This window comes from Lipotes vexillifer, unplaced genomic scaffold, assembly GCF_000442215.2.
Source record: "Lipotes vexillifer unplaced genomic scaffold, Lipotes_vexillifer_v1.1 scaffold520, whole genome shotgun sequence".
Classification (NCBI taxonomy): Eukaryota; Metazoa; Chordata; class Mammalia; order Artiodactyla; family Lipotidae; genus Lipotes; species Lipotes vexillifer.
Window position 1 is genome coordinate 1922031 of NW_006784004.1, and position 22997 is coordinate 1945027.

General features: G+C 35.2%; 1 protein-coding gene across 1 annotated transcript in view; it reads left to right on the forward strand.

The window, feature by feature from the left end:
• Window positions 1-22997, forward strand: part of CTNNA3 (catenin alpha 3) — a gene marked incomplete at its 3' end in the record, with an annotated part of 1444109 nt that overhangs the window by 1098806 nt on the left and 322306 nt on the right. Inside the window, exon 11 of the mRNA XM_007456477.1 lies at window positions 12406-12562. Coding sequence (XP_007456539.1) covers window positions 12406-12562 — 157 coding nt within the window. The remainder of the gene's footprint in view (window positions 1-12405; window positions 12563-22997) is intronic.

Sequence of the window (22997 nt, forward strand, 5' to 3'; positions counted from 1 at the left end):
AAAGAGTGTGTTATCTCATGTAAAGACAATATCTATGATTGACTTCCTGAGAAGGTGGTTATTACTCCTTGCCCTGGTAGTGGTGGGCATGGGGGCTTTGTGATATGCACTGAGGGCTGACTTACATCTTTTACTCTTTCCAGTACAGTGAAAGGATCTTAGAGAAACACCTGAGAAGATGGTGTTCCATTTTTTTTTTTCCTGCTTTGAAGAATATATATATATCACGTAATGGTAGATAAACTAAGAAAAGTCTTACTTTCAGTGGTAGATTTTCCGAAGTTAATGAATGAAACCATTGTATGGGCTGTGTTCTGTGTTACCATCTATTGTGTCTTTGCATTCAAAAATAACTGAACCTTGAATATAAGTGAAATCCCTGCCCTCTGACAGAAAGGTGTAGTCTGGTCTTTGTCACTGTGGCCCCAGATGAGCCGTCCATAGTTCTAAATTTTATGTAAGTCTTTCTTTGGTAAAAATTGTTTTCCAGATAAAATGCTTCGCTTGTAATTTAATCTTGGGCTTTTGCAACTAAAAATTTTTCTCCCCCAAATGGTATCTTCCATATTTTTTATTTCCATCACCGGAACCACCATTAACTGAGTAACTCAAGCCAGACACTTGGAAACTCTCCTTGACTTCTTCTGAATTCTCATCCCTCACATTCAACTGGTCATAATTCTGTGAATTTTGCATGTAAATTATCCCTCGAATCTTGCTTTCACTGCAGCTACAGCCTCAGCTGACTATGAAGAAATGTAGACCACTCCCTCCCTTTCCTCACCAGGAGGGCTGCAAATGAGGCTAGAAAATGGAAGGAAACATGTCTTTTATGTCAAGAAAACGCAGTCATCATAGAAATGATGCTTGGCCTGCATCATGGAGAGCATCCAGTTCTTCCCAAAATCCGTTACATGAAATGACATTAGCACGTCAGATAGACCCTGCTAGCTGCTAAAAGCCATTGTAGGTTTGTCACCTATATTTCCCCAGAGAGAATTACCTCCTGTTCATAGTCTGTGTCCTACTACTCAATCTAATTTACATAGGTCCAACTCCCAGGAAGCAGTAGTACTTTATTCCTGAGTTCTATACATAGCCCAGTGTATTCAAGGCTGTAATTAAAAACCACAGCCCTATTTATCTTTTACTATGCATGTTATGGCTCAGGCCTGCTGAGCACAAAGTAAATAGCACTTTAAAATTAAGAATTTCAAGTCTGCATTCAACAAAGAGGGGCTATTTTCCAGTGTATAGTATCATTGTATCTTCCTAGGGTAATATCTATCAACCAACTCATTTGCAGCTGAGAATTCAGATTGTTTGTTTTACTTGAGAAGCATACTTTACAAACAGTTCAGATTGTTTGTTTGTTTTACTGACAAAGAGAGTTCTCCTGAATGTAGGCCACTGCTTCTTCAATGTGTAATTATTACAATAAGTGGTGCATCACTGTGGTATTTCACATGCACCAGTGAATATGCTTCAGCAATTAAGGACTCCAGGTCCCGGAGAGTGAAATAAACATCCAGAACTTTTACAATCTATTGTGACCTAGAAGTAGTGTTCTCCAATATAGTAGTAAATTTTAAACAATGTTTATAATTATTTGATGGGGAAACATGATATTTTTTCTTCCATTTCCAGAATGAAAATGACTTTCTCCTCCAACTCTCACTCTTAATATCTTAAAAAACCAGGAATCTGAGGGGGCATAATAATACCTTAAGTTTATATAGTTTATTTATGTTTTCAAATCACTCCTAATGTACTTTACTATTTATCGATAGTTCTAAATAATTCTATAGGCTAGATATTATATTCCAAATTTGACAGATTAAAGAAAAAAGATACAAAGATTGAGTTCCCCAAACTATACACAACGCTTCTAATTTGAGAAAGGCTACTCTAATTCATTCTCAGGGAATTTCTCTCTCTCTCTGTCTCTCAAGAAGAATTTTATAAAATAGTAGCCGAGAAGAATTCAGTATTATTCCCTTTTATTCGTAGCATCTGACTTTTTTTCTTTTTAATTATAGTTGATTTACAGTATGATATTAGTTTCCTGTGTACAGTAAAGTGATTCAATATTTTATAGACTATACTCTGTTTAAAGTTATTATAAAATAATGGCTATGTTTCCCTGTGCTATATAATATATGCTTGTTGCTCATATATTTTATACATAATAATTTGTGTCTCTCAATCCCATATCCCTCTTTTGCCCCTCCCCTCTTTCCTCTCCCCACTGGTATCCACTAGTTTATTTTCTATATCTGTAAGTCTGTTTCTGTTTTGTGATGTACATTTGTTTGTTTTATTTTTTTAGATTCCACAGATAAGTGATAACATACAGTATTTGTCTTTGTCTGACTTATTTCACTAAGCAGAATACTCTCTAGATCCATCCACGTTGTTGCAAATGGCAGAATTTCATTATTTTTTTTATGGCTGAGTAATATTCTGTGATATATTTAATATATATAATATTCTGTGATATATATAATAGAATATTGTATATCTATATAATATATATATATATCACATCTTCTTTAGTCACTTACCTGCTGATGGACACTTGGGTTACTTCTATAACTTGGTGTTGCAAATAATGCTGCTATGAATATTTGGGTGCTTGTGTCTTTTAGAGTTAATATTTTCATGTTTTTCAAATATATACCAGGAGTGGAATTGCTGGGTCATATGGTAATTCTATTTTTAGTTTTCTGAGGAACCTCCATAATGTTTTCCATAGTGACTACACCAATTTACATTCCCACCAACAGCATTCAATGGTCCCCTTTTCTCCACATCCTCTCCAGCATTTGTTATCTGTGGTCTTTTTGGTGACAGCCATTGACACATGTGAGGTGATATCTCATTGTGGTTTTGATTTGCATTTCTCTAATAATTAGCAATATTGAGCATCTTTTCATGTGCCTGTTAACCATCCCTGTTATGTCTTCTTTGGGAAAATGTATATACCTATATATATAATTGTAGGTACTAGTATAAGAGTTTCTTGTAGGGATGGACTTATTCACTTGGGAAAAGGCTTTATTAAATGTGTAGACCTGCCAAGTAGAAAGAACCATAGCCTGGAGCCCTGGTTGTATGAGAAGGGGATTCTGTTTGACGCTCTCCACACTCCCTGGGGAGATAACGTTAAAACATTAAAATTCCTGCTTTTCAGTAAAATGAGGGATGTGGATCATACATTTATCAAATGAACTCAAAAGTTCACTCTAATGAACATCACATTACCTAGTGAGATAAACACTCAAGAGGAAAAGGACATTGCTTTATGAGATTCTTGATATGAGCTCTATTAGATGAATTAGAGTTACCTAGGAAAAGGTAGAAATTTAGGGGGGCTGTTGGTAGATGATGCTAAGCAAATAAACAGGTGTCAAATATTTCAGGGCTTTAGGCCAAGTGAAGTACTTTTGCATTTATCCTAAGATTGAAAAGGAAAATGGGAGCTTCGTGAGATTTGTAATTTGGAAATATTAATCTGTAGAGTGGCTGGGACCAGGGTTAAAGCTACCTCTGTTGTCCCATTGGCAGATCATGGTACCATAGAGTAGGTTTGTGGATGTGGACATAGTAGCCAAGAAGCCAAAATGCTAGGTCAAGGACATTAAGGTAATTTATCTTCTAGGAACCCATTAAAGGGAGGAAGAGTGAGAACAAAAGTAATGAGAAAAGGAGAGAGACCAAGTCATCCTTGACTATTTTAACCCAATTTATACCCTATACCCTATGTATATAGGGTATATACCATAGGCTATATACCCTATACCCTATGTATATATCTTGGAAGCTCAGGGAAAATATTGCTTTACACGATCTGGGTTTTATATACCTGTTAGCCTTTACTAAATATTTGTGCCTGGCTTTTCTCCCTTAACACCGTTAAAATATTTTCGGGGTTTGTCCTGTCTAATGTTTCTTTACTTTAGATACATAGTAGATAAAGAGCAAATATTCTTTGACAATTAAAAAAGTTAAATCTCCTAATGTTGCATGAACTTGTTTTAGTTCACGGTTTTTGATAAGACCAAGTTGAATCTTCAGAAATTCCAAATATATGGAGAGAATGTCCAATCCCAAGCATTCAGACATTGCAAATATATGCTGTTTTTCATTTAAAATTTTGCCAACTTCTTAGTATAAAACACATTTTGGAAATTAATGAATAGCTTGCATTTTGCCTTTATGTTTATATGGAATTGGATGGTGCATTATAAGGAACTTTGTAGTTGTTTCTGACATAAAATTCCTTTTTTAAAAAAAAGGGAATTTATTAATTTAGCAAAGATATCAAATTTATTTTTAATTCCTCCACATGAACCCCATTGATTTGGAAGATAGTAGATATTTCCTCATCTCCAAATTCAAAACTTATTAGATACCTAAGTGGCAGATAATATTGGATCCAAAAATCTCTGTTGTTTCTGCTTTTTCATCATTAGAAATTAAAGTATTTCCCATTACCTTAAGTTGTAATTTATGATATTGTTTTCAGAATTTTTTTTCTTTTTTAAAGCAAATTTTCTCTTATTTTAGTTTTATATTACAGGTAAATCTCAACAGTATACTGTTTCTATAGATTCAGTTTTCCTTAAATTCATATTTGTTTAACTGAGGGATGTTTTTATAATTAGCATATGAAAATGATTGTTGAGCCTATCAAAACTGTAAATTCTGTGTGTCTGTGTGTTTGTATATATAGTGTTTAAATTACCGAAGTATTCTTTGTATTTTTCCCCAAACTATCTGCATTGAAGCATTCATAAAATGTCTAACTCTGTGCCAGGTGAGTATTAGTCGTTTTATTTACTTAACCTAATTAAATTCTGCCAACAACCTTTGTAATAAGCATTTTTTTCTAACCATTACAGATAAGGAATTGAGGCTCAGAGAATAGGAAATTTGTCTAAAATCACACAAAACTAATAAGTAATAGAGCTGGATTAAAGTGTGGGATTATACCCCAAATTCCAACTTCATTTGTCTATAAAATGTACTTATTGTTATGTTATGCCAGGTAATTCATTTCATATTCTTTTCCTCCCTCACTTACCTATTCCATTTAATAGGTTGTCCTGTCTTAATAATTAGTATAGAAGACAGGATAATAGTAGTTTGATTTTCATGTAAATAATTGCCTTTTACAGACCTTTTAGGGAGCATTACATTTTCCATAACCTAAATAGTCCTAGGTTGAATTTTTCTCCTTTTCTCTAGCAGTATGGATTAAGAGATATGAAAGTTTATACTAGAATAAATATAAAAGAAATATATAGACTTTCATAGAATGCCACATACTCCCAGAAATCAGCTTCGCCCCCGTCCGTTTTTAAAAATTACTTTTCACCCCTGGAGTAGGTTATCTCAGTTTCTTTATGTGTATCCAAAGTCAAGTGAAAGCCTCATGAGATGATTCATGTGAGTAATACTATCATGCGTGGATCATCTCTTCTTGGAGTAAGGAGATTACAACATTGTTAGGCCAAAGTTGAATGCAATCTAATTGTTTATAAACCTGTGAGGGTGCATGACAGGTTATGTCTCCTCACCACCACCCCTCCCCAACCTCAAAATGCTTTTATCATTTAACAAAAGATGTGACTATGGAGATTCTTGATGACAAATATCACAGGGCTTACTTTTAAAATGTAATGACAGTTTCCCATAAATGAAAGAAGACAAAAAGAAAAGGTTATCAAAACTAAGGAAATGTGGAAAAACCAACATAGAAAGTGAGAAACATTTGGTAGTAGAATACTATTTCAGCAACTAAGAAAAGAATGCACAAAATTAGAGCATTGAATTTGATGTCATTACCATGGTTGCTACAATTCCAAAATTATTACAGTGTTACTAGTTTAAGTGGATGTCATATAAATTCCCCTCACATACTAGCTTAGATGTATTTGAGGTATCATATATCTAGTTATTTTAATTTTCTCTACACGCCATGACACTGAGGTAATCAGACCTATAGGTACTTACACATAACTCATCTTTTTAATCCACAAAATGCTTTTGTTATATTAACTAAGATGTTTAAGATTATTTATATCAATGCCAATATTGAAATATCTCTGAGGAAAATTAAATTACATGGACTTATTTTCAATTTTAAAGTAACTGTTTTCAGGAATCTTTTAAGAGGAGTATATATATCAGTTGATAGCATTAAATCTGCATGTTCAAATCGGAAGGAACTTGACTGGGATGAGCTAATTCAAACACTGCCCCCTACCCCAGTGCAGACTTACCTATAACTCCTGGGAAAACGAGTCCTGGGAGAGTTAATATGACTCTTTTGTGTACATAAAATAGTTTGAAGCAAAGTAAAACTCTAATTTAAGCCTCTTGTTTTACAATCTAGAGCTCCCTCTATAACTTTGCACAAATTATTCAATCTCTTTGTGTCTCCATTGTCTTACCAGTAAAATGGGAATACTGGTAGCACCTTCCTCTTTGGATTCAAAACATTAATTCAAATGAACTACTTAGAAACTGTTCCTGGAACACTGACGTGGAGAAATTGGAACCTTTATGTATTGCTAGTTGGACTGTAAAATGGTGCAGCCACTGTGGAAAACAGTATGACATTTCCTCAAAAATTGAATTTAGAATTACCACATGACCCAGAAATTTCATTTGTGGTGTATAAATGAAACATTTGAAAGCCAGGACTTGATGAGATATTTGTACACCAATGTTCATAGGAGCATTAGTCACAGTAGCCAGAAGGTGGAAACAACCTAAATATCCACCAACAGATAAATGAATGAGCAGAATATATGTACATATAGTGGAATATTATTCAGCTTTAAAAAGAAATAAAATTTTGACACATGCTGCAACAGAGATGGACCTTGAAAACATTATTCTACATGAAAAAGCCACACACAAAATGTGAAATATTGTATGATTCCACTTCTACGAGGTACCTAGAATAGTCAAATTTGTAGAGACAGAAAGTAGAATGGTGGTTACCATGGCTGAAGGGGGGAGAGAATAAGAAGTTTTTGTTTGATAGGTATACAGTTTCATTTGGGGAAGATGAAAAATTTCTGGAGATGAATGGTGATAATTGTTGCGTAATAATGTAAATGTATTTTATGCCACAGAATTTTAAACTTATAAATGGGTAAAATGGTCAAATTTATGTTATATGCATTTTAGCACACGCACACACACCATTTTTTTCCCCCACACCAGGCATTATAATGTTTTCTTCAGTGAGGCCCCTTTGTTTTTCAGGATCATAGACTCACTCTCGGTGTCCTAAATTATTGTAGAAATAATACGGGAGACACTAAGATGTGGCAGTGAGAATGAACTTGGGTCAGAGTCATGGCTTTTCCACTTAATAACTGGACGGTCTTGTCTGAAAACTGGGGATGGTAATACCTCACAGAGTTGTAAAAATTAGGTGGGTTAGTATAGAGAAAGTGCTTGGAACAGTGTGTGGCACAGAGCAGGGGCTTTGAGTATTAGTATTTATTATTATTGCTATTATTTTTTCTGTGGACTGTTAACCCCAAATAGGAAGCTCTCAAAAAGAGTCAACTCCCAGCTCTTTTTTTTTCTGAGTATTTTCTCTCTGTTGGTGCTTTTGACTCTCTTTACATATTTTCTCCATTTTTCTTTCAATCCACTGGCTTATTTTACTCTATGCTCATTCTTTTCTTTACATAATAACTTCAAGCCCATAGTTTCTTTTTCCTTTCAACTTTGGTTTGTTCTACTTCCTCATGGCCTTAACCCCATCAGCCCCTCTGGTTCTGATTTTACTAGATGGCTTCTCTCTCTATATATATATATATATTTTTTTTTTCTTCATCTTTCATTTCCATTGCTAACTAACTGTTTCTCTGTAAGTTCTAGTTCAAATTTTCAAGAGAGATTTGACCAGCTCAACCTTTTACATCATGCCCATGACCAATCACTGGTCAGCCTACAGATTAGATGTCCTTGAAGTGGGTGCCAGCCTATGATCTCAACAGTTATGAAGAGGGAAAAATGTGATACCAAACTTGGCTCCCTATGGAGCTAAGAGTAGACTAGGAGTAGAAAAATATGTTTTAGGGACGGTTTATGAATATGGCAGTAACTATGATTAACATGCTTAGTATAGAAGCAAAGATGAATAAAACACAGTCCCTCCTATAAAAAGGCTCATATGGAGATGTGTATAAACAATCATGCAATATGATAACTACTATTTAGTTATATGGACAAAGTACTTTTAAAACACCAAAGACAATTCAGGTTTCTGGGTATAGGGAAAGGGACAGGCTTCACAGTATGAAATGACATTTCAACAGGTTTGTTAAAGAAATGTTTCCTCAGAAGGACCAGAGCAGGGAAAGGGATGGAGCAATGGTGTTGAAGCAGATTCAGTTGTAAGAACAAAGTCATGGAGGTGTGAAGATACATGATGTGGTCAGAAAATGGAGCTGAAGACAGGATGGCTGGAATGTAGGCTAAAATGAGGGAGATTATTACAGCAGACTGAAAATGGAGGTAAGGGCTAGCCTGTGGAGGCTTTTAGACTGTGAATTGGTGAAAAGGAATTTGGATTTTATCTTCAGTCAACTAGGATTCTATCAAAGGTTATCAGGCATGGTGGGACAGGATCCCTTGTGCATTCGAAAAATACATGTGTTTGTAGCAAGGAGAATGGCCTGGAGCAATTAGGGACTGGAATTAGGAAACTATTTGGAAGGCTATTAAAGTAGTCCTATTAAGATATAGTAAGTTATTAAAGTTAAAGATACTATGTCAAAGGTGAACTAATTAGGTGATTCTCGGGGTCAAGGGTGATTCTGACATGTACACACCTCAACCATAATCTAAAGAAAGATGCCTCAGAAAGCAACATCATTCGCTTAAGATTTAAGTCATCTTTAGTTACACATGAAGAGGATTTAAGAATAGTTCCCCCCCCCCACCTCTAGATATGGAGCTAAAATGTTAGGAGCATGACTCTGGGATGAAGATTTCTTCTGCCTTAAAGAGGGTTTGCACATCTTCTGAGTTTTGTCTGCTTTTAGATTTAAGCTAAATATCAGGAGAGTCAAGTAGGATAAATTTTCTTACAGTGTTCTTTGTTGAATCAGTAAATTGGATCAGCTGCAGGACTGGAAGTTTTCTTACAAAATATAGCCTGCCTTATATTCATGATTCCATATCTCCACTGAGGGATCTGCACAAGTATTTTAACACTATGCACAGCGTGTGAAGGCATAACTGTACACAACCACATGTGTACAGTTGTTCAACTTCAGGGCAATGAAACACCAGAGACCAGAGCCTCTGCAGTGTACACAAACGTACATTGTAAGTTAATAGGTTAATAAAACTGTAAAACTAAAGTCCAGGAATACTGCGGAGTTGTTATTTCTAAAGGTAGTGTGTGTTTCCTTAAAATTCAATGTGTTCCTCTTTCATAAAAAAGAAATGAGAATATCAACATAATATTTTCAGGCAACTAATTTCTCTCCTTCTGTACCTCCAATAATTTGTTGAAAGTCATGTATGTAAGGTGCAGCCTTTAGGTTACTGAGTAGAAAAAAATTATTTTTATTGTTGCCATTATATTTTGGTGAAATCTGAATTTTGTATCCAGTATTCTGCTACACCAATTATTCCTGTTTTCCAAATTCAAAAGCCATTTTTAGTCCTCATTATTCTTGACATTTCTGTGGCATTTGACCCTTTGAAAAGATTTTCTTCCTCGTCTTGACTCTTCAGTACCTTACTTTTCTACCTCCCCAATGATTCCTTCTCTCATCTTTATCACTTCCACTGTATCCTTTCCTCATACATACTGGTACTTTATATTGGAACACAAAGGTGAGTTCTTTCCTCCCTTTCTCCATTGTCTTCTTTGATTTTCTTACAACTTTATTGCTATTTCCTCCCCCTCAGGAGGTGAGGTTTAGGCTCTACCTTGCTTCTAGGTCATCATCATTATTATCACATGTTATTGCCTCTTCCTAAATGGGTATCACCTTATGCTAATTTCCACTTATTTCTCAGATTTTATTCCTTTGAAACACCTTTCCTTATGGAGCTGAATACCTCTCCCATGTGTTATAAGGCATCTTCTGCTTGCCTTTACAATAACCCCTACATTATAGCACTTATATATTGCAGTCGTTCTCAAACTGGGAGCCCCCGACCAGTAGCATCAGTATCACCTGGGAATTGGTTAGACGTGCAAATTCTCAGGCTCCAAAGCACATTAACTGAGTCAGAAACTCTAGAGCACGGCTCAGGAATCTGTTTTTTAACAAGCCATCCAAGGGGATTCTGATAGAGGCTAAAGTTTGAGAATCACCGGTATGTTGCAGTTGCCTGGCTTTTGGCTTATTCCCCTTCTAGATTATGGGCTCTTTTAGAAATTATGATGGAATCTTCTTCATTGTGATGTCTTTAGTATTCCATGTAGAATCTGATGGCACTAATTTGTTTCAACGCATGAACAAGTAAATGAGTAAATGAATGACAACTTTTTTATGAACTCCGATTTCACATCTGTGATTGGCCACTATGTAATTTGTAGGGAGAGACAAGAGTCACTTCAGAGTCAACCTCTGTATTAGGAAAGTTGACATCTAATACCCTTCATCAACAGTGTCCTCCAGAATAGTTTCACACATCTGCTTCTACAACCCTGACTGACTTTTTAACTCTCTGATCTCTCATTTTCTATCAATACTATAATCATTCTCTTCATTAATCATGGAAAAACCTTAGCAATCACTTCCTTTAGAGAATAACTTCATTTATTCTGAGTATACGACTAAAACATATTCACTGTAGAAAATCTGAAAAATTCAGTTACACACACAAAATCAAATAAAAAGCACTGGAAATTCCACCACTCTGAGAGAACCATTGTTATTTGTTGTATGGATTCATCTAACTTTTAGTTCTAGCATATTTGCTGGAAGCGACATTCTATGAAGCTTGATGTGTTTTGTAATCTGCTGTTACCTACACTTTGGTGGATATATTTCCAAGTCTTTAAGCATTGTTTCCCACAGATGTGTTAATGTCTGCATGATATTTTTGGCAATAATTGATCTATCCATATCCTCCTTTAAATTATTGTAAGTCCTGTCAAAACTTTTTCAGTACGTCCACCACTGCAGTCCGAACTCTTTCTTATTCCTGTAACCTATTAAAGTAGCCTTGTTTGCCAAATAAGATTTTCTAAAGTGTAGTTCTGAGCAGATCACTCAAAAGTTTAAATGATGCTCCAGTACCTTCCAAATAAGGTCACAGTCCTGAGCAAGATGGTCAAGGACTCCTTATGCATAGCCAGGGTCTAGGTGAGCCTGCTCACCATTCTCATAGCATTTAGCCTGCTTTCTCACTATTGAATACTGCTACTTCTCTGTTCCACAATACTTTCTCACCCATGATGTCCACTTCAGTGTGAGGCCTTGCTAAAACTGCAGACTTCCTACCCTCACCACCATTCCACCCCTTATCCCCCTTCTCTGCTCTGTTTCTCTCCTTATTTCTTATAACCATCGAAGAGACCATATATTTTACTTATTTAACTTGCTATTCGCCTGCCTCCCCTAACTGGAATATAAGCTCCATGAAGAAAATGATTTTTGCTTGTGTCTTGTTCACTGCCATATCCCTGAAATCAAGAACAGTGCTTGATACATGAAAAAAACAAAAACAAAAACAAAAAACACTCAATATATTTGAAATACTGAATGATGAGTGAATGCACAAACGAATGAATTAATTAATTAACAGGGAATATCTACTGGTAAAAATGTTCAAATCCTCAAGGAAGTCAAGCTTTTATTCCCGTGATTTGCATATAATGGGCATTCACCACATAGTTGTGCAGTGTGACTCCAAGTGACCAGTTAAATGTAAGCATTTCCTGGCTTTTCAAATAAATCATCATTTCCCTGCCCCCTTTAATATAGTTATATCTCTTCATTTTCCTGCACCTTTTTCACAACCTTTTCTTAGAACTTCTGCTGAAGGTGATCTCTCTACTTTCTAAAGACCGTCTATCATTTTTGTAATTATGGCATGTATTGCATCCCGACCTGAGCTGGAGTTATATGGTGCCCTTCCCATTGAGTAGTATGCAAGCTTCTTATAGGCAGATACCAATTATCTTTGTATCTCTTGCAGTTCTTAGTGCATTGATGCTCAATAAACAGTTCTAAAATTAATTAAATTATTACCAAAAATAAAATTAAACTATTAGCAAAAGCAAAGAAGGAGTTACACATGAGGGCATAAACATATCTAATTTTTTAAAAAAAAGAATACCTGTCATAGGCACAATGGTAACTATTCTGAAAGAAATCACTATGTGAACATTCTACATCTTTACAGATTATTAATGCTGCACTTGCTTTGGCTGCAAGACCCAAAAGTCAAGTGGTCAAAAAAACCATGGAAATGTACAGATGCACGTGGGAGAATCATATCCATGTCCTCACTGAAGCTGTAGATGACATTACAAGCATTGATGACTTCCTTGCTGTATCTGGTATGGTTTTATCTTTTAATTTCTATATTTGCTCTTGTAATTTTATGAAATAGCTCCGTTTTTCTTTCTCAAGATTGCTTTGGCTCTTGGGGGTCTTTTGTGTTTCCATACAAATTGTAATAGGATGATACTGAATGTAATGAATTTTATGAAATATTATGAGACTTTTTTCTAGTGATAGCCTTTCTGAAGCAAAGTGCTGCTACATATGATCTACGCTAGGATAATGAGCCTCATGCCTTGCAATCCATACACCTCAACAATTTACACTCTCTAAAAGAAATTCCTGTTCATGGGCAAAGCATAATTGAAAATAGCATGTGGAAAATTTAGGCATCTCCTGGCTTTACAGATAAATCATCATTCCCCCCACCTTTTAATATAGTTATATCTCTTCATTTTCCTGCACTTTTTTCCCAACCAGATTTTTCTCAGAAAAAAAAAAAGTATATTACTGGGAAAACTCTTCATTGATTTGAGATATAATATATACTTCAACTACCACTATATGTATTTGAATAGTGGTGATCTAAAGAATAAAATAAACAAGACTAAACATCTAACTACATCAATAACAGACAGGCTTGAGATTCCTCATCAAATTCAGATAATTCTCTCATCATATATTAGAATAGCGTCCCATAAGGTTGTGAAATTACTCTCATAAAGCTATATTCTTAGAAGCATAACTCAGGTTTTGATTATACTGTTGTAACAGCAAATAACTAAATATTTTTTAATTGTTTTATTCTCTTAACAATTAAGCCTCTCACTAAAATAAATTACATATTTTTTTCTGAGAGAGAGATTTTCTTGGAATGTGATGATTCTTTTTATAAAATGCAATTTATTATGAGTTTCTAACATCATTTTATCTTTTTTAAAGTTTCCTGATTGTATTTTATCTACCTTATCGATTTAATTATTTTCATATATGTATGCTTTCTCATTGTGAACAATATCCTGAAACCTGGTGTATTTTCATAATATACTAGTGAAAAGGAAATATGTACTAATTAACTACTTTAGATTGTTTTATTTCTTTAGAGCTAAAACTTTGGAAATAATAGAAAATGAACAGGAGAAATACTAAAATCCCTTGATAACACTATTCAGAAATAACAACTACTAATATGTGATTTATTTCCAACCAGCATATATGTGTGTGTGTGTGTGTGTGTCTGTGTGTGTTTTCAAATAATTGTGTAATTATGTATTGCCTTTTTACAAGTAATAGTTGGCTGAATTTTCCCACATTGTTGTATTTTCTTCAAAAAATCATTCATTTATCTTTTCTTTCATGAGCATTTAGATAAATTTTAACTACTATAAGCAATGCTATGTTAAGCATATTTCTGTCTGTTTGCTATCCTCTTAGTATAGACTTTGCAGTGTGAATCCAATCAATGTCTTATGTTGGGTCAGTCTTTTGTAATTTAGTTATTAAATGCCAGGTTCTGATTTTTAGTTGGTTCTTTTGGTTACAAGGCAAACCTACTCACACTGGTCAATGTAAAGGCAGTTTATTATAATTAAGCTGATGGCAGAATAGGGAAAATCTCCTGAACGTGTAAGAATAGGAGCCATAACTGGCCAGGCCTTGTGTGATTAGAGCTGTGGGGAGCTTGGGATCTAAGCAGCTCTGTGGGTCCTCAGAGCAGAAGCTCCTATTTTCCTTTCAGTGCTGGATTAACCTGAGTCTGTTACTTTTTGTGAAAAACCATAGTACTTAAGAGCCTGCATGTAACAGAAAACTCATATGAAAGTTGCTTAAATCACAAAAACCTTTAATTATCTCATGTAACTAGATGTTTAGGATAGTTGATTCTAGACTTACTGGCCCTAGCACACCAGAGGACTTGGATAGGAATAGTCCCTGTATGTGGGGAGGAGTATCTTATCACTAACATGTTTTGGAATTGCCAGTACAGGGTAATAATAAAAAGTGGATTCATATTTAATTTGTTTCATTATTGTTTTTAAATTCTCTACAAACAGTGCACTCCACTATTTTCTATACCTGGTGTGGACTGTTCTCACTTTCCTACCCTTTGATTGCCAGTTTGGTTGTGGTTTGAGGTTATTAATGACCTATGTAGGCATCTCTGGATTTCTATTGACCTTCCCTCATTTTACATCTCAAAGTGCTACACAATATCACTTAAAGCAGGAAGGCAAGGTGGCTTGTTGGCTTTAACTTATCAAGGAGAAAGTCTTTCCCAGATGCCTTCCGTCAGATTTTCTCTAATCATAAGTCAGAACTTGGTCCTGTACCTACTTCTGGACCAATTGATGACAAAAGGAAATGGGGTTTCCATGATGGGCTTAGAGTACTGATAAATGGTTAACAACTGACTCGAGCCAGAGAGAGTAGTAGTACTAATTTGCAGCACTTGCTGATTTCTGTGACATAAATACTCCCACACGGGTGAGTTTCCAGCTGCCACTGCGATATCATTGATCTCTGAATTGGGAAGAGATGCATACAAATAGCTCTTGTGAGCCTATTTTTATGTTAGGTATAAGCTTATCCTAACAGACCACTGGGCTTAGACCAGTCATAATTCAACCTTTCTGACTAGTCACTTACTATACAAACAAAATCAGAGGTTTTATCAGCAGAAACAAAATGGAAATGGCTGTTGACTAGAGAAAAAAATGTGTTTGCCCCGAACACTTAGTGGCGTCCACTGCTTTCTCAAGTTTCTGTGTCTTCGTAAACTTACCCTGTGAGAGTTTAGCATGAGCTCCAGTGATGTTTCTTGTTACATGATAACTTTTGAACATCTGTTCCCAGAGATAATGGCTTCTCCTCTCTAAATCTTCCTAGTCAAATAAATGAGAAAGAATCTAGCTGCTCTATACTTATTTTTAGTACTGAGCCAGAAGTCCTAAGTCCAAGATCACAGACCAACCAATGAATGGGTTACCTTTCTTCAGATGGCTAATCTTGGTGACACCCTGGCAGCTTTTGTGTGGGACAGATTTTCTTTTTCTCATCGTCATCATCAGTGATGAACGACTTCTCTGGTACTACCTTAGAATGATCTTTTAGAATATGCTGTTTGTATTCACAGACTTTGCTTCCTCTGTTTGCCAGGTAGAATGACTGACAGGTTAGTTCATAGGATATCATAATTATGAATTACCTTGAGAATATTATGTTTTCCATTTTTTTATAAACATTTCATCTTTTTCTTGGACTTTCTTCAGTAGTTGATAGCAATGCTCAATTATTTTGATCTTTTTTATAAGAAAAAGAATAGGGGTCCTGAAAAGATTTTTACTTTCTCCCGAGTCACTTGTAAAAAGTTGGACTTGATGATGTTGGATTCTCAGAACATCATCTCTCCACATGAAAATATAAACAAAAATTAAACCCTAAAATCAGTGAGAAAAGATTCTTGGACTTTATTACTTTATTGTCATTAGCAAAGGTAGGGATCACAGTAGTAAAATGTTTGCCCTATATAATGTTTTAACATGATTAGATCATCCAATATTGACTAGTAGCTCTTGGAATAATGACATTTTTAATACCAAATGCCTTTTATTTATTTCATTTCTAAACATAGAAATATCATTATTTTAAAATAATGATTTTAAAATTGTATGTTTATATAATCACCAGTTTCTCACGATACAGAAGTCGAAATACCAATTTTCAAAAGCCATTTTTGTTTCCTGCTATACATAGAAAATTCCAAACATAAGTGCAATCAGTCCTTTTTTAAAAATCATAAGGAATACAGTTATCTTACAAATGTATTATATATTTTAAATTTTTATGTGTAAAAATAAAATGAAACAGTAAACCAAACCCCCTTCCAAAAGCAAAGTGTTTGTTTGGCAAACTAAGTTCTCTGACATTCAGTTGTCCAAAAGAGGCTCCTTTTATTAATTTATTTTATTTATTTTTTGTCTGTGTTGGGTCTTCGTTTCTGTGCGAGGGCTTTCTGTAGTTGTGGCAAGTGGGGGCCACTCTTCATCGCGGTGCACAGGCCTCTCACTATCGCGGCCTCTCTTGTTGCGGAGCACAGGCTCCAGACGCGCAGGCTCAGTAGTTGTGGCTCACGGGCTCAGTTGCACCGCGGCATGTGGGATCCTCCCAGACCAGGGCTTGAACCCGTGTCCCCCTGCATTGGCAGGCAGTTTCTCAACCACTGCGCCACCAGGGAAGCCCAAGAGCCTCTTTTTAGTTTAATGTTATTTATGTAATACTGCCGTTGTCATCTTACAGGTAATTAGAAAAAATCTTCAAAATGCATTGGTCCCCAAACTTTCTGTGGTATCACTGACTACGAGGCTTATCCCCTCACCATTCACAGTGCTTTCTGTCACTCTCTGAAAACACATATAACAAAATACCTGTCAGAAAGTAGCTGGTCTAAAGATTCTTTGACCACATCAACGTCTCTCTTTTGTATAGACAGAAGATGTGTCCATGTGATAAGATTTGAGAAACTCCATCTTTCCAGCCTGCCATGGTTCCTGAAATTCCAAGTATTAGTTACCTGTGTGAGAGTAAAAAAAATATTTAAGATCTCTGTCTAAGATACAAATTTGAAAGAAGAAGCATATTAACACATGAATCATCTTTTTGAACTATTGCATTAATTGACTCATAGTGAGCTATAATCCCAAGGAATTGAATTTAGAAGAAGTAAACTTTGATAGAAGAGGGGATGCCTTGGACCTATTTAACAATTACCAAGAACTGATTAAGTGTGAGGATTTGTGAAGATATGACCTTTGTTTCACTTAGTCTTTCATTCATTCATTAAATATTTATTGCATAATTTTGAATGCTAAACCCTACAAAAGGTACTGGAGATTAAACAATGAGTAAAAATTAGTACAAAGGATAACTTTATGAGAGTTATGGCAGTGGAGATTATTGGAGAGAGGGGACCACATGAGCAATGGAGGAAGCCACTGACAATGGTTTGGAATTTTCTAAAAGACAGATTGACCACTTATTGATTAGAATTAGCACTGCTCTTCCTTTATTGTAAAAGGTTTTCTCATTTTAAAGGTAACATCATATTGATTCTTTGTGAATTATAGTATTGCAGGATGCTTAAAGATTTTCTTTATTCCATGTCCTACATTTCTCTTTAATGTCCATGTCCATTGCTATCACTCTAGTTCAAGCCACTATCTCTTAGTTGAATTATCATGTAATCTTTTTAATTGAACCTCCTGCTTCCAAAGTTTTGCTTGAAAGTTCTCAATAGGTATTTGCTGAATGAAAAAAAAAAAAAGTATTTATTCCCCTTCTCAATTCTGCAAGATTAATTTGGGGGATTTACGTCTTACGCTTTCATTAAATGTGTTCAGCCTTGGAATGAGTATTTTTTAAAATATTCAAATAATGAAAAATAACTTTAAGCATTAATCATCACAATGTTCTGTGACCTTGACTTAGTGACACAAGTATAACTCTGATACTGCCATCAAAAATGCACTAACAATGTCCTTTGTGTTCATGAAATTGTAGTGAATGTGATCTATGGCTTCTGCGAAGGAAAATGAAAATAGAATCATTTGACAAATGAAAATTAAAATAGAATCATTTGACAAATGAAAATAGATTTTCTTCATAAGTTAATAATAAATACATAATAGTAGCAAGATACAAATGTTAATTGCACACAAACTAGGCACTATTAAATCTCATATAATGTTTATGGAATAGGTGTTGGGGTAAAAAAATGACCCATAGTACATATTTATGCAAAGATAAATTATATAATATAATTATAACCAATTATCATCATACATTCTCTTATGTATCTCTTCAACATATACCTATTTGAAATTTTAATCGATTAAAGGCATCAAGGCATGAGATCTATTCTTTTAAAGTTGAGATTTGAAATCATATTCTAAAAAAATGAATTTTTTTTTTTTTTTGCGGTACGCGGGCCTCTCACTGTTGTGGCCTCTCCCGTTGCGGAGCACAGGCTCCGGACGCACAGGCTCAGCGGCCACGGCTCACGGGCCCAGCCGCTCCGCGGCATGTGGGATCTTCCCGGACCGGGGCATGAACCCGCGTCCCCTGCATCGGCAGGCGGACTCCCAACCACTGTGCCACCAGGGAAGTCCTACAAAAATGAATTTTGATAAAAGTGTATTGAATATCAACTACGTACAAGGCAGTATGCTGGGAAGTGGAGGAGGATGCAAAGAAGAAAAATGCACAGTTTGCTTCCAGGGAACTCAAATGTGTGCAGTTAATGCTGCTGGAACGTCAGGGTATTGAGGGGAGCATTGTTAAGGAGATACTGGTTGAACTGAATTATTGAAATATCATTATTTTTACATGTTTAAATGAGTGGGAGATGGTCTTTTTATTGCCTTTAAGTTTGCTAGAGTATGTTAGAAAATGACACAGTGTGAAGAATATAGAAACACTGAAGGAAAGGAACAAAAAATAAGTAAACACCCTCCATAAGGAATGATTCTGGGTTAGTATATGTACTTGCCATATACTATACTGGAATAGTCTTTAATAAATCTGCTATGCTGGAATGTCTTTGATAAATTCCTGAATTTTTTTCTATGTTCCACTGCACTTAGAAACATTAAGAGATTATTTTTTTTTCCAGGGGAATAGATGACAATTATGAATTATATATAGAGTCTTCCAAGTTGCTACATAGCTTCCAAAATAGAGATGAATACTCAAATTATGCATAATAGAATTTTAAGAGTAAATCTGGTTTGGGCCAAAAGTTCTTGGTTTGTTTCAATATCAAATCAGCCCAGTATTTCCCTGAGGGACACATTCTATTAGCAATGCTTAGGTTATCTGTAGTTCCAAGACAGTGGTGGCCCCTCAGTCTACATCTAACACTGATGTAGTGGCATGAACCACCAAGTCAAATACTGAAAGAGAGAAAAGCATGCATGGTGGGTTTGAGGGACAGCAAGTTGGCCAGTATTACAGGAACAGAGGGTACATCTGGATTGGTACTGGACTCAGAAAGTCAACAGATAACACTATATAAAGGCCTGAGCATTTTTAAGAAAATATAAGCTGTCTAAAATTTTAAAGGGTCATGTCATCAGTCCTTCAGAAAAGTAACTCCAGATGCTGAAAAACATTCTTATAGAAGTAGAGAGTGCTACATAATGCTTTAATTGCTCTTAGAAGTGAAAAGAAAGTAATCCCAATATAAAGCAGGTGTTCCCTCACTCCCTCCACCCCTCCTCCAAGAAATTAAAACATAAGACTGACACACACATACAAGATATAACAATAGGAAGGTGAGGTGAGAGCCAGTTTGATGACTTAAACCTAGCTTAGGCTGAAAAACCCAGGTGTGCATTTAGGAAGAAAAGAAGGTCCTCATCAGAATAGTTCAGTGATGACTTGCAGCCAGGATATTCTATGCCAGTGGCTAAAATCAGGAGAGAGTCTCGTTGTGGTTGCAGGTTTTTTCCTCTGAGTCCTCTGCAATTATATTTTCATGTGATGGTATATAGCTCAGTCATTGTAGAGACTCCAGAAAAATTATACACACAGCTTTTCATAAGTCATGGAACAACAGGGAGAAAGCGTGCATTCAAAAGTAACTGAGTAAACTCCCCCAAAGTAATCCATTATTGCTCTATTGATAATTATGTTTTGAATTACTGCCTGTACTTACATGACTGAAGAGTACTTTGGGGATATGAACTGGAATTTAACATGCATCATTCCATGTACTAACAGGCAAGTTCACTCAAGATGCTCTTATCTGAATGAACAGTAAATACACAGCAGGACTGTTGTTCCAATATTATGAATTAGATCTTCAGAAAAGCTATAATTAGAAGTTCTTTTTTGACTTTGTCAAAATCAGTCAGATTTGAGAATTTTTACCAGAACTTTAAGGTAGAGCTGTAGTAATCATCTTACTGACATAATAAATAGCACTAATAAATAGATCTTTAATAAAGGATTTCCTTAAAATTGTCTCAGTGAGTGTATGAAGTTATTAATAGCCATACTATTTGCCATAGTCAGATATATTGACAGAAACGTTTAACAAAAACAGAGAGTCAAAGTGAGTCTCATAATTTCATTCGTACTTAGTTATTTCTGGGCATTGTTTCAACTCCAAGCACATGCATTTCATCAGTGTAATATGGATGATTTAAAATCCTAATATGGTGAATCCTGTGGACACTTTATAGGTCAGACAAGGGATTAGCTGGAAAGTTTATTTTTGTCATATGATACCCACTTTCCCCACCCCCGGCCCCCCACACCTGCTAATGAGTCCAAGAGGTGCTCTTGAGCATTCTGAAAAACCAAAGACTTCAGCTAGAGATGAAGGGGTTGTAGTCAGGAAACCCCTGCCTAAAAGGGGTGATCCTTCCCTATATGCTCTCCAAAGGTCTTCCTCTGGACCTAAAAAGAAGCATGCCTCCTGCCACCCAGGTGGGTGCAGATACAAGATTGGAAAATGTGAAGTCATGTATCTGAGCTTTCAAATTTGTGTTGGCATAGACGTGTGGACTTTGATAGCATCCTAGGGGATTTTTTTTAACAAAGCAATAAAAACTTCCACTTACAGAGTGGCTCCAGAGCCTGTGCTGGGAACAATTTATGTATATTGGAGAAAAGCAGCCAAGAATTCCCTTTTCACAAAGCATATATCATTATCACTAAAATGTCACCACTAAAAGAACTCTTATAGATTAGACATGAAGACAATAGATTTTATCTCTAGAATCTATGGAAAGCATAGAAAGAGAAGAGTCTGTTAGGAGGAGGCTAACTAACTATGCTTAAGATCCTACCAGATCTATGATCTTCAGCAAATAAATTAACCTCTGAATCATTAAATGCCCTCCTGTAAAATGCTAATAATTATATCATTTTGCTGTGGTCTGAATGTGTCTCCCCAAAATTCATATCCAGTGTGAAAATATTAGAAGGTGGGGCCTTTGGGAGGTCCTTAGGTCATGAGAGTGGAGTCCTCATGAATTAAATTAGCGTTCTCATAAAAGAGACTCTACAGAGTTCCCAAGCCCCTTCCACCACTGTGAGGTTACAGTGAAAGGCACTGGATGTGAAGCAGGAATAAGGCTTTTACCAGCATGTGACCATTCTGGTGCCTTGATTTTAGACTTCCCAGCCTCCAGAAGAGTGAGGAATAAATTTCTGTTGTTTTTGAGCTACCCAGTCTATGTTATTTTGTTATAGTAGCCCAAATGAACTGACACATTTTTTCATTTTTTTAACAGATACTTACTGAACACGTATTAAGTGATAGAATGTTTTAAATCCTGGAAATAGAATAGTCAATAGAACAGACAAAACTCCCTGCCTTCTTAGAGAACATATTCTTGCATGATTAAAAAATTAAAATAATATATTTTAAATGATTTGAAGAGTGTCTGGGACATAGTAAGTTGCCCATTAAAAGATAACCATTATTACTAATGCCATTGGCAGACCATTGTTAAAATTTAAACCAGATATGAGAAAGAAAAATCTTTCTAAAGGAGCTATCTTTGTTAAACCTATCCCAAAAGTTAGTACTTTATAGTTTATTGGAATAACTGAAGAATTATCTTAAAATCTATGGTGTATAACTATCAGATGTCAAGACAGTAAAAATTGATGATAATGTCAAATATGAGACAAGATGTAGTAAAATGAGAATTCTCATATACTTCTTCTGGGAAGTAAATTGTTATAATCTCTTTGAAGAACAAAACAATAATATGTGGACCTGGATTATTTTTCCACAAATATCTTTCTATATTTATTGGAGAACTTGTACACATATTCATAAAGAAGACTTGTATAAGTATGATCATTATGGATTTTTTAAAATAATAAAATTTGAAAGTAATATAAACACCCATCAGTAGAAGAATGAATAAATAGCAGCAAATGTAGTAGTTAAAACAAATAAACTTGTTTCACATGCGAATAGGACAGCTTTTAAAAAGCAATGTTAAAAATAAATAAATAAAAAATAAAAAGCAATGTTAGGTAGTTAGCAAGTTTTAGGCAATAGGAACAGTAGGACTAGCCACAGAAGTCATACAAAACAAATACTTAAGAGTGAGTAACTCTGGAGAAAGAGGAGTTGGATGGCACTGAAAAAGAGTACCTATGGGACTTTGATTTTATTTGTAATGCTTTATTCTTAAAGATAATATCAACAAAATCTGATGAAAAAATGGCCTCTATTATTATTGAGGTAGATAGATTATTTTCTGTATTTTATTATGACTTCTACTTTTCTTAAATTAAAAAAAAATTATTAGAGTATAGTTGATTTACAATGTTGTCTTAGTTTCAGGTGTACAGCAAAGTGAATCAGTTATACATGTACATACATGTAACTCTTTTTTAGATTTTTTTCCCATATAGGTCATTACAGAGTATTGAGTAGAGTTCCCTGTGCTATACAGTAGGTCCTTATAG